Here is a 12755-nt window from a genome sequence, read left to right on the forward strand (position 1 = left end):
ATGTTAAGACTGGTCATTTTAATCCAGTTCTAAACAACATATGTTCATACTTGTTAATGTTCTTGTGTCTGTGTTCAGTCCACAAACACATTGTTTAGGTTTAATTTTAAGAAATGATTCATGATCCACTGGTGAAAGTTTAATATTCTAATATTCAAATGTTCCCGTGTGCACCTGCAAACCTAAACAAGCCTCAATCACCCAGAAGAACTAAATGTGTGTCAGTAAGACAAACTGTCACCCTGATACCAGCTAAGAAGGAGCGAATGACAACGTTTTGACAAAGACCAGATGAGGTTTCCCGCCCGCTCATTGGACACTGCCCACACCTTCATCCAGACCCACTTGCCAGCTTGAGTTTGCTTGCGCAGTGTTCCTGCTCCAGCCCTGCACACACGCGTCGGGAGCGCACAGAGGGCGCAGCGCTCTCACTTTGCTCCAGACCCTTGTAGCTGTCGGTCGCTGCCGGTTGCGCGCTCTGGCTTCTAGGAGCTGGAATTTGGGGAGTGGAAATTCCTCTTTTTACTCTCACAGCTCGACTCGTATCTGACATTTGCGCCGTGACGCTCGGTCCGTGTCTGCGGAGAAAGAGCTGGACTGAAACACGGAGCTGAAATCTGTTGGGCAGCGCTCCGATGTCCCCGCGGTTGGTTTTCTCTGAGTCTTCACTGTGTAACTAGTGATCTCTCCCTTTTCATTTCCTACTTGGAAGTACGGCTGTCGGTCCCCAAGTGACGGGGTTGATCCAGAATCGAGGGCGCGCGGCGGATTCTTCATCTTGATTCTTCGTCTGTTTCTCTGCGTTTGGATTATTTTCTCTTTTAGCCCAGAAGATGTCAAGTTGTTCCCCGACAGACGCGGGGTTCGGGTGCTGAGGCTCGCAGGATGCTGGGAACCCTACAACAAGCTCACCTCCTGCTCTGAGACCGTTTTTTTGGGTTCTTTTCTTTTTCGGATTCTCTACTCGACCTGAACGCGGACGCAGTTTTTCCGCTGTCTTCACTGTGTGTTGTTCATTTTCCAGAATGTCTGTGTTGTTCAGTCTGATGAGGAGGACCCGTGGATTGCTATTGTTCCTCTTCAGCCAGGTCCTGTCGGTGGCTCCGTTGACTCAGACTGGTAGGTGGCAGCTTCTCTTCCTACTGATCCATTTGACATCATTTTGCACCAGTGTTGCCTCTCACCTGTTAATTCCCTGCAGGGGCCCGAGTCAGAGCATGGATTATTGTCTTTACTGTTATTATCTGAATATATTTCTATAGAAGAGATGAATGGATTATGAACTAAAGACACACAGAGTGCCACGATTTAATATCACAGACTCTTAATGAGTCTCTGTAGCAGACTTCAGTTGTGTTTGGACTCATTTTATGATATTAATATGATTTTTATTCCATTAAGAGGTTTTAATGTGCTCGCTTCACCTTTCTAGCAGGATACAAAGAACCACACCTTCTGAAACAGTGTCATCGTGGAGTTTTATCCCATCCTCAGGCTGAATCAGTTCCTGTGATGTGAATGAACGTGTTTTAGTGATGAGCTCTCATCTGATGCTCCTGAATCTCTGTCCGTCCACTGACTTCATCTCTTTCCTCTAACTGACTGAACAACTTTCCTCTGTGCTGCAGATAAATGCGGAGGGAGTATCGAGATGCACAACGCGGATTACCTGACCTCTCCGGGGTACCCCAGCGCCTACCCCCCCTCCCAGCAGTGCGTGTGGGTGATAACCGCCCCCGAGCAGAGTCAGAAGATCCTCATCAACTTCAATCCGCATTTTGATTTGGAGGACAGAGACTGCAAGTAAGAGTTCACTCCTCACTCCCTCTCCTCCCCTCCTCTCCTCTTCTCCCCCCTCCCTCACTCTCTCTCCTCCACTCTGCCTGGATACAGAGTGAAACTCTGCCCCCTATTGGCCAAGGAGGTAAAAACCAGCTCCCAGCGAGCTGGAGGTGCAGGGATGAGATATGGCACAGAGGCTGCTGGCAATTACTTCAGAGGAAATGGGGTTTGATGGGTTTTGTAATTCATACTTGATAAGGAGGGGGGGGGGGGGGTCTCATGGTGCTGGTCTCTGGAATCTAGAGGAAAGTGAAGTCAGGATGCAGCTTTTCAGAGAGTTGGAGTTCAGTTTGAGGAGAGAAATGCTGTTTGCTTTTCATTTGGAGGCTGAGTTTACCTGTTTGTATTGGGGGGGGGGGGGGGGCAGCTTGTCTGGCTTTCTGCGTTTGGATGAACAGAACCTCGAGGGTGTGATTTGATTCTATCAGTTGTTGGAAGTTGGACGATGAACGAGAAACAAACATAAGCTTGTGTTTTCGCACCTTGTGCCTGTTCGTCCACTTAAAGCTGCAGGACGAGTTTTTAAAGGATTCGAAGCTCTGACTCTGAACTAATCATGTAAAACACTCTGGACGCATGAAGAAGCAGCTTTTTCTGACATTTCATCGCTCAGTAAATTAAACTAAGCAAACATTAACCTGCAATTTAAAATTATAACATGACATGTATGTTCCACACAGTCGTTCCTGCACATGTCTGACTGACGACTTCCTGTGCGTCACCTTGTATAATCAGTAAATAAGCACCACCCCCCCGCCCCCTTCCTCCTCCACCCTTTGACCCAGAGACACACTCAGTTGTGTGGATCCACACAGCGGCCCGTGCGTCGCCCTGTTCCATAAATAAACCTGTTTTTATGTCGGCTCCTCTGTCTTTTTTAAAAGCTCCATAAACAGCTGCTGTGTAAATCACAACTGGCCGGTGCTGTCTCACAGATGGGGTCCTCCAATACTATTGGATCCCGTTTCACCACCAAGGGACTAATAAACCATTAGCAATCCGGACAGATAGTAGATATTGTGTGTCGTTGAGTGGATTACACACCTACATCAGTGTTGCAACCTCACATGCTGGAAAGCTTCTTCTTGAAAACCTAATTCTGCAATGACCTCATTTTGTCGCAACAATTCTGTTTAACTATTTAATGAAATGTGATAAATGCTAGTGACAACATTTAGTCGGATTCTGGCTCTGAGTGTTATCGTCTGCTGCCATAGGAATAAGGAATAACATCATATCACAGTTTGATCAGTGTTTCACTTCAGCTAATGTTTGTAGTGTTACGGTCTCATCTAACAAGAGAAAGATGAACATGGTAGTTTGGATCTGACACAACCTAAGAGCCTCTTCTAGATCTTTCTATATGACCTGACCGTTGGTTTTGCAGACACACACCTGACTCCACGCCTCGCTGAGGCCGGGCCACCCTGCAGCCTGCATTAGTGAGGTATTTAGCTGTTTTCTTAGGGGCCTCCGTCTTGTTTGATTGGTTTCATTTTTTCCTGTTGTGTGAGTTTATGTTGGACGATGAGGGGGTGCAGCTCGTAGCTCTCGGACTTGGCAGAAACTCTGTTGTTTTTGGGACTAAGTCAAATGTTTGAAATATGCCTGTTGAAGGGGGCTGTGAGCCTTTGGCGAGGCCGCAGTCCCACTTCAAAAATATCCTGAGATGAAATGTAAGAGTTTGATTTCACAACATCGACTCCACATCATGATCCTCCCGACCGCGAGGCTACGATTCGATGACATCAACGAGCAGCCGATCAGATCTTTCACTGATGACTCGTTTGCTAATTGTTCCTGTTCCTGTTCAGTAACTCTCTAACTGAGCTCGTTGAGGTTGAGGGCCTCGCCCACTAATCTGTGGCTAATCTGTGGCTAAAGGCATTTAGGCTACAGTAAGATTTTGTCTTTCTTCTACCCCATAGCTTTAGTTCAAATGATGTCTTGTAATTGAAACGTATTATTGGAATGACACCACCTCCCTTCCTCCCTCATCAGATAACGTGTCGCTGCTTGCCCATTTCTCCCAGTCCCATAATTAAATTACAGGACCGATCTGGAACATGCTCCAGTGCTGTGAAACATGTCTGCAGTTAACAAGCCAAACAAAGAAACCAGAGCAGTGGCGTCCACAAGCGAACGCCGGCTACATTTCCGACATCTGTGTCACTAAATATCTTCCCTGCGCACCCTCGCGACCCGGCTTTGTAATTATCGTCCCTAATTACAGCGTTTTTCAGTGTTGTCATGCAGGAAATGTTTTCTACTCGGGTGATTCACGAAGAAACAAACTGAAAACTGGGAGTTTTGTGCTAAAATGCCACAAAGCAGCGTCTGGAGACGTCATCATAAATAAGTCAAAAACAACAACAGTGTTTTGATGATTAACTTGACACTGCAGCAGGTTGTGGTGTCTGTGGGAGTGGTTTCATGTAGGGTTCACTGGGGCACGATCAGCTTCTGGAAACAGTCGGTCCGGGTGATAATTCCAGCAAAGACCTTTTGCTTCCACCAGCTCTCAAGTGACACAATCTGTGCTCAGTGAACAGACTTTGCTTTAGACGAGAACCAGTAACACTCTTGCTCAGACACACGAAGACACGGCGGCTCTGCCTCCGTAGCCAATCTGGAGCGGCACCAGAACAAATCTTGTCTCGCGTCCATGTCTGAAATAGAGCGGCCGACAAAGTGAATCCCTGCGGAGCTCGGTAAAATAGAGCAGAGGCATGGGTAAGGAACATGCGTCGGTGGCAGGATAATTTGGGACATCTTTTTAGGAGTTGGCTGAACTGTTTCCTCCTACATGAAGCTGTACTGGCACAGTCTGCGCCTCACACATACTCAAACACATAGCAAACAGAGGCAGCACTAACTTTCCTTCACTTACAGTATGCTTCACATGCTGCACACTCGGCAAATTCTCTAATACACAAAGGCAAAATACACAATTTACACGTGTTTGGTGACGAATATTGAATTTTGTTGCTTGGTGCAGCCTTTCTTTTGTTACATGTGCCAAACTGGGCCACGTAAAATTCTATTTACAGAGTGAAACAGACAGATTACAGGTGACAAATGAAAGTGCAAAGCCAATTTTAAACAGCTCAGTTACCCAGAATGCAGTGCAGGAACAAGGACTTTATATTTAACCAGAGGTTAACTTCAGTGAACGGCCTCAGTGCTGACCGAGGGAACCGGAGAGTCAGGGGGGTGGATGCTAAAAGTGTTGCTTCATCCTGAGTTAACCAGTTAGAAACACAGCTGGACAACCGTTGAGTGTCAGTACATTTTCTTGTGAAGGTGATAAACAGCACTAATCGCTGACTTTGCCCTGAATTGTTTGGTTGCGTTGGTGCCTCAGCAGAAAACTGTGCCGCACCTCAGCCTGGATATCAGCTTGTTTTCGTGTGGTTTGAGACCGAGCCGACGTTTCACCAGTCGTCCTGTGCTCAGCGTTCATTCTGACTTTGCCAGTTTCAGAAAATAAAAGCCTCCCCTCCAGATGGTTGTATTTTTCAGTTCCACTGCAGCCACACAAACAGGAACACTAAATGTGCTGCTGTCATAGTTTGGTTAGCCTGTGGCTCGCTTCCAAGAAAACACGGGGCGTGAACCTTCAAAAATCATTTGGCTGTTTGTTTCTTTGAAGTTTAAAAGAGCTGCGAGAATGAGGTGGATGAAAGATGAATCTGTGTTTTATTTTCCTGTCTCCTGCTCCGTGTGATGTTTCTGTCGCACTATTCGTAATATCTCTTAAAATTTAATTGCGACTGAGTCTACAGAGATTTACAGACTCACAGAGTTGTAATAGGTGCATTCATAAAGGAGCAGATCCCTCTTCTCCTGCTGGCTTTGCTTCATAAACTGACTACATTTCCCACGTTGCCGGTGGGGTCTCGGTCTGGGATTCCCGCCGAGCTTACGCTGCTCAAACAGAGGAAATGAGTTTGATCGTTAAATCCCGTGTGGTCATTCAGTGTCGTCCTCACAGAACTTCAAATATTAAAGCAGAAAAGTAGAAAGAGAGAAAATCAACATAGGATAGAGACGGGTCGGGGGGGGGGGGGGTGGACAGAGAGCTGGTCAGTCTGCTCCTGACCTCGACGACACACCTCTCACTCCCTCTGTTCTTCTTCCAGCCTCAGGCTGTTCTGTCGCTGGCTTCATCCTGTCACCCCCCCGTCACCCTCCTGCACCATCACTTTCTCCCCCGTCCCGTCCTCTCTGTCTGAACTCCTCGTGCACTCTTCCCGCTGGTGGCTGTCTCCCTCTCCTCCGTCTGGATGAGTGATGGGGAACTTCTCTACAACCTGAGCTCGTGGCGATGTTTAATTAAAAGCTGCACAGAACGATGACTGATAAACGTTCAGCGCTTCGTGTCTGATATCTGCTGTGTGATTACTAATTCAATTAGTTTGTGTTAGCAGCTAGCATCGTTACTAACCAGTTAGACAATAAGACACTTTATTTTAATTTACTTTGTACTCAAAATAACTTTAAACTAATAATAGGATAAAATAATAACCAGGCACTTGTGATTTATTATTCTGGTGGTTTTTCTGTTTGTGTGGTTTCTAATTTTACTCAATTACACTATTTATGATCAGTTAATCATGATTTATTTTATTTTTATTGAATTTTTCTCAAATGTAAAATATGTGGTTAGTTCTACACCAAAGCAGAATTAATATTAATATACTTGTTGTAAAGCTGCCAGACAGCACTGATCATTACTACTACTAATACTACAGGGTTTCAGTGTGTGTCCAGTACGAATCAGGAACCGAACCACTAACACCATAATCCAAAGTCACCACAGAACATGTGCAGAAAGATGTATTTATTTTGAGGTTTCTGCATCCTGATAAATCCTGATTTTGAGGTTTTTGGTCCTTTGCATCCTGATTAAATCAGTGTTAACTTGACAGTATCTTATCGATGCAGTAAGAACAGCACAAACACTGGCGAACAGACTCTCACCAGCTGAATCTTGTCTTTCAGCAGCAAATATTTGTCTAATGGAAGGAAGGGCGGACTTTGAATCCTGCCATTGTTTCTCTTATGCAAGTGTACGTTGTTTGGATTTGTTTTTCTAAACTATTACGGTCACACACTCACACATGTGGAACACACACACACACAAACAGTAACACAGAGAATTCAGTGTAAACTCACACGAAAGCAAAGAAAACACACAACAAAACAAACTAATTGCTGCAAACGTAATCAGACTTATTGTGGATCCCTGCTCATCAGTGAACCGCACATAAACACACACAGTTGTGCACACAGTCACACTCAACACACACAAATAGAAACACATGTCAGATTAGATCCTTAACGAGCAGATTAACGAGGAGAAAAGGGGGGAACCCAGTCAGCGACGTCACACAAGCACAGCTTCAAACCTTGGATTTATAGGATGCACTCGGTGATACGCTCCAGATGTGCCAAAAGCAACACATGCACACTCCCGTGCACGACACGGGGGCAGCTATCAAATAAACAGCTGGATGTCTGAGAGATAAAGCAGGTTTTTGTTGGATGGTCGTTCGGTTTGATGAGGAAACCGATGACTTGTAGAGTGTTTGATTGGTGGGTTTGAGTATACGTGGAGAATTTATCATTCAGGGAGAATCGTGAACACTTTGTTTGATAATCCAGGCAGTGAAACCCGTGAAGTTTCTGTATTTTTAATCTACTTAGCAAATTATAGTGATGTGCCTCGAACTGCAGTACTGAAGGGAAGCTCTCTGCTCCCTTTTTTTAGTGTGGACTCTGTGGGAATCCGGACTTCTCTCCAGTCACAGCAGCTTTCACACCTCATTAAAGGTCTCAATGAAAACCTGTCCTATTGGGTCAAGTGTGAAAATGACCTTAAAGTCATTAAAATGCATCTACATGCCCACAGTTGTAGGAATTCAGAATGACTTTCCTGTTACTGTTGCACAGTCGAGACTTGACCCACTTTTTTTAATCAGATGCATTAAAATCAATTTGACCTGCATCTTTTTCACTTTTATTACTTCAAATCCTAAAATCAACCGTCCTGTTCACGTGATGTGACGATGGAGCTCGTAGCTGCTTCTTCTCATGGATTTAAAAACATCCATGAAAACAATTTCATGCTCGGGACGGGTCAGCGTTGGGATGTGAGGGTCAAACTGCGTTTCGAGCAGTATTTAGAGGCTTTGTCTTTTTTAAATATGTGCAACAGGAAACCAACCCCCCTTCTGTGCCCAGTGGAGCCAAAATGGTCGCTCGGTAGCTGCATAGACAATAAAGTCCTTTTCTTCCTAAGCTTGCAGAGGAATGTGTCTTCAGTGTCTGGGTAGAATGGCCTCAGGGTGATCACCCAGTGAGACGCACACATTGAGGACAGACAGTAAAACTGTGTGGGAGGCAGACACAACAACATGACATCAACATTAATGTTTAGTTTTTTGACTGAAATCACTGAAAGATCTAAAATTGGGGCTTTTATTTTGATAGGACTGCACTGTGACTGTGGTGTGTCTCTGTGCATCTGAAGCTTCGTCGTATTGGGTTTTACAGTAGCCATTGGACGGACTGACTCAGTGTTCATCTGTGCTGTGAGTTCTGAGTTATTCTGAATCAGGAACTGCAACAGGTTTTAAGGAAATGAGTAAATTAGTCGACTCAAGTGTTGAGAGCAAACGGTTAAATCATCACTGTGTCACAATCCCAGCGTTTGTTCTGAAACTCTGAGTAATATGTTCTGTTTATATCCTTTACACCAGTGGAACTGCTGTGATTCCCCATTAGAAGTGCATTAGTAAGGTCTTTATGATGAGAATGAGCCCTTATGGTGTCAAGTAGCAGTAGTGGCAGTGTAAACAGCTCTGTGAAATACTTTGAGTACACACAGTACTTTTTGATACTGCTTCACATAACTTCATCTCACTGCAGTTTCAGCTGTACAGGCCCTCACTGCTCAACATATTAATCCCCAGTTAACCATAAAAGAATATTATCTTTGGGTGTTATTTACTGTAATATCCATCTTTAATGTGACTCTGAAGCCCGTTAACACACGTCTTGTTGGCAATAGAAGCTTCTCTCTATTGTTCATCATGTTGAAGTGTGAGCACCGAGGCCCAGAAGCACAGTTTTTATGCTTTCATAATGGAAAAGCTCTTCTGGAAAGTGGCTAATGTCCATATACCTTTTCAAATGCAACACATAACCAGCGGGTATCATTGCTCAATAACATTTTTCTTTCATAACGAGAGCTGCTGTTTCACAACGTCCAACTGTTTCCTCTTTATCTCCCTGACTCCCTCTCTCCCCCCCCGCCTTGTGTGTCAGCTGAACTTCATGCGCTCACTGCAAAACTGAAGCAATCCCTCCTGGGTTTTCTGAGTCTGTGTGTGAGAACGGAGCTAATTAATGGCACCTGTTTTTGAGACCAGGAGAGGTGGATGTAAAGTGAAGCAGGGCCTCGCTCAGAATGCAGATGAAGCCGTCGAGGGCTGACACATGTCAGAGTGCAGTGGAAGTGACACGGTGTTTATTGCTTTGCCCTTAACTCGCTTTAGAGAGGTGTGGGTTGTTGCTTGACAAAAGGGCCTTTTTCCTCCCAAATCTCTCGGGTGCACACGGAGATGTTTGGCCGTTCGCTGAATTCGGGCTCAAACGGTTTTCACGTCTCGAGTTACCGTGACACAAGTCGTGATGTAGTGACAGATTTTATATGGTGGATTAGCTTTTACTGTTTTTTTTATTCCATGCAGAACAAGTTGCACCCACACCTGGATTTTATTTGGTGTAGAAAACACTCTGACCCTCAGCAACTTCCAGTGTTTTCAACTTTTCCACATTAAACCCCAATGAGTTTGCAGCAAATCTCATTTCATCCTTCAGAGTCCCTAAACAGTGTCAAGACATTGAAGGGGAAAACGGCGTTCTCCTTCCTCCTTCTGTCGGATTAAAGCTTCCTAAATGAGAACAAATTCCACCTCCTCCACGTCTCCGTGTTAATTTCCCTGCAGGATTGTGCTGCCGTGCCTTTGTATCTGCACTGCTGAGGTGAAGGATGAGGATATTCACACTTTGGGTGCTTGGCCCAATTTTGTTCTTCAGTTTTTTTCTTCTGGGCAGAGCGGGGCTTGGCGTGCACGTGTCTGTGTGTGATCCTACCGGCTTTATTAGGATTTGCTTGAATACATTTTCAGTGTTTTGGAAGCGTTCCTCATCGTCTTACTCCAGATATGCTAGAATGGATTTCCAAATAATTTCGCATGTTAATAAAGTTTTGATGATTTTGTTTGTTTTGAATGTTTGTTGCTGAATAAAAGATGAAGAATGTGTGTGGGGGGGTGTGTGTGGTATGAGTGTGATTATTTTAAGTGATTATGGACTTGACAGCACTCACAAATCATGTGTCATTTTATTTCCACTGAGTTGCATGACTGAATACTTTAAAATGTAAACGTGATGTTTTCCAGATTGCATTTTTTTGATCCAGGACGAAATGTTGTATTTGTCCTGTTTGTGCACTCAGCATGTGGTTAAGGTTAGGAAAACACTGGTTCTTCTTAAACAAAAATAATTTCTAGGACGCAGGTTTTAGTATTGCTCGTAATAACCATCCAGGAACTTTCTCCAAGCTGGAAGACACCACACTCACACCCTGAGGAATGTAGTTTTCACAAATATGGACGTACAGTGTGTGACTAGTATTACTGTATTACTGTATTACTGTATGAGGAAAAGTGAGTAGTCATCCAAATATTTGTGAGCAGAGGAATGAAGAATATATGTGAGGAGGTGACATGAGCTGTGGTCAGTGAGTAAGAGTGAGATGGAGATGATGCAGATTGTTTTTGGTGAATTGGAAAAACTGGACTGGTGGGTGGCGTCACCGTGGACTCAGACTCAGACTCAGACTCAGACGTGCCATCTGCAGCCTCCTGGCAGACCTCAGGACGGCTCGTCTGGGTTTATGGCACTAAAACACTGAAACCACTCCACTGTTCCTGCAGTTCTCATCGTGTGTGAGTGTGTAGACTGGTATTTCTTATATTGTAGGGACATAAATCCACCAACAGAGTCACTTTTTGGAGACTTAACGTTCCAACTGGGGCCAAAGGTCCGTACCCTTTAATTCAAGGGTTAAAACCTCATGTGGGTTTGTGGGTTAGCCATGCAGCAGTATGCTAACATTTATAGGAATTCAGAGCATTTATATAAGTTGATGTAACATCCTCATCTGTGATGTGTGTGTGTGTGTGTGTGTGTGTGTGTGTGTGTGTGTGTGTGTGTGTGTGTGTGTGTGTTGAGCTCAAACCGTTATAGAGAAGAGAAATCCAGGCTGGGATGTGCTGAGAAAATCCTGCTGTACGTGGTTACACTAATCTTATTAACGCTCCGGGTTTAAGTGTCAAGAAGAATCTTTTTACAGGCAGATACGTGTTGAGTAGAAGAAATGAACACGAACACGGCGTCTTTGTCATCATCATGTAGCAACAAGATAAGTTAGGAAAGTAGAAGAGGTTTGTTTTAATGCAGCACTCAGACTTTAACAGAACATTTGGTTCGGGTGGTTCAGAAATGAACTGTTTGATCTGAAGCCACATGGTTTATAGAGAAATGTTAGTTTGTGGGAGAATGTTCGAGTGTCTGGATCCAGAGGAGGGAGGATGGAATAAATGAACAGTGGAGGGGAAGAGGTGTGATCTCTGCACACTCTGCTCTGCAGAAACACAGAGTCATTCTCAGCTCCAGCTCCAGCTTCGCTTTGCAGGAGGTGAATTTAACAGCAGCTCAAACTTCAGCCCATAAATGCTCCTGTGATACCTTCCAGATGCACCGTACGGAGGAATGCAGCACAGCATGTTAATGAGCTGGAGTGTGGGAGGGGAGCAGGTTCAGTAGCTCGGGAAGGACACGGGAAGCCGGGTGAAACTCGCTTTCTGTCTGGATCCTATTTATTTAACACGGTTTTATCTGCCACATCCTCATTTGTCTTAAGTTTGGCTACATGCGCGGTGGTCAGGGTGCCGTGCACATGAACCGTCTCTGAGACCACATATTAAACAGTGTGGGTTATACTGGAACATAATTAGATTTTTTATGGGATTGTCTCTCTAATTAGTTTGGATTTACTGATTCTGTGAAACCGTGTAGGTGCTCCTCTCCCGGTCTGACCTGAGGTTAATCGCTCCTGTTTCTATTCTAAATCGAGCTCTTTTATCATTGTTCATATTTGGCATTTTGGCATAAATGTTGCTGTTTCCTAAAAGTCTTCCATATTTAGGGCATCAGCTATTTCGCTTTAATGCGTTATCTCTATTCATTTATGTTGAATTCTGACATCTATTGAGGAGGAATATTACAAATACTTGTCACCTGTCACTCAAAATGTAAATTAAAAGAGGAAATAGTGATTTTTCAGCCCTGTACTGTCTACAGAGCTTCCTGTCTGGACTCCCACCAACTAGATTGTCATATAATCTTAGAGGAATCACCCAGGGCTAGAAATCATCCATGAGTGGGTGACCTACATGAGCACATGTGCATTTTAATTAACTCAGACGGGCTTTTGTCTGGGAGGTTTTTGTCTGGACAGTGAGAGGAAACAGTTTATTAACACATGATCATCCACCAAACCTATCAGGAAAATCTGCAAATGTAAAAGCTGATGCACTAAGTTAATTGGTGCTTTTATATCACTGAGTAGTACAGAGTGGTTTGTGGTTTGACCATTTACTGCAGTTATTAATATCTTTCTCCATCTCTTGACCGTACCTTGAACTTCCTGCTGCTGGATGCTCATTAAACCTAACATTTAGTCCACTTCCACTTACTGTTCCGTACACCACTGTGGGTAAGAGTCCCAGTTAATAGCAGAAAATGTAAATTTACACATCTGCTATTGGGGCCCCCAG

General features: G+C 44.3%; 1 protein-coding gene across 3 annotated transcripts in view; it reads left to right on the top strand.

The window, feature by feature from the left end:
- The first annotated feature begins 366 nt into the window (after positions 1-366).
- The window catches only part of LOC113172010 (neuropilin-1a-like), a 55961-nt gene continuing 43572 nt past the window's right edge, over positions 367-12755 (top strand). For 2 of the 3 annotated variants that reach the window (XM_026374789.2, XM_026374791.2), the window contains exons 1-2: positions 369-1119; positions 1629-1803. In XM_026374789.2, the coding sequence (XP_026230574.1) occupies positions 1026-1119; positions 1629-1803 (269 nt within the window). In that variant the 5' untranslated portion in view covers positions 369-1025. Of the gene's footprint in view, positions 1120-1628; positions 1804-12755 lie in introns of all 3 variants that reach the window. The other variant, XM_026374790.2, reaches the window with a different exon arrangement.

The sequence above is a fragment of the Anabas testudineus genome, chromosome 17 (genome assembly GCF_900324465.2).
Source record: "Anabas testudineus chromosome 17, fAnaTes1.2, whole genome shotgun sequence".
NCBI lineage: Eukaryota > Metazoa > Chordata > Actinopteri > Anabantiformes > Anabantidae > Anabas > Anabas testudineus.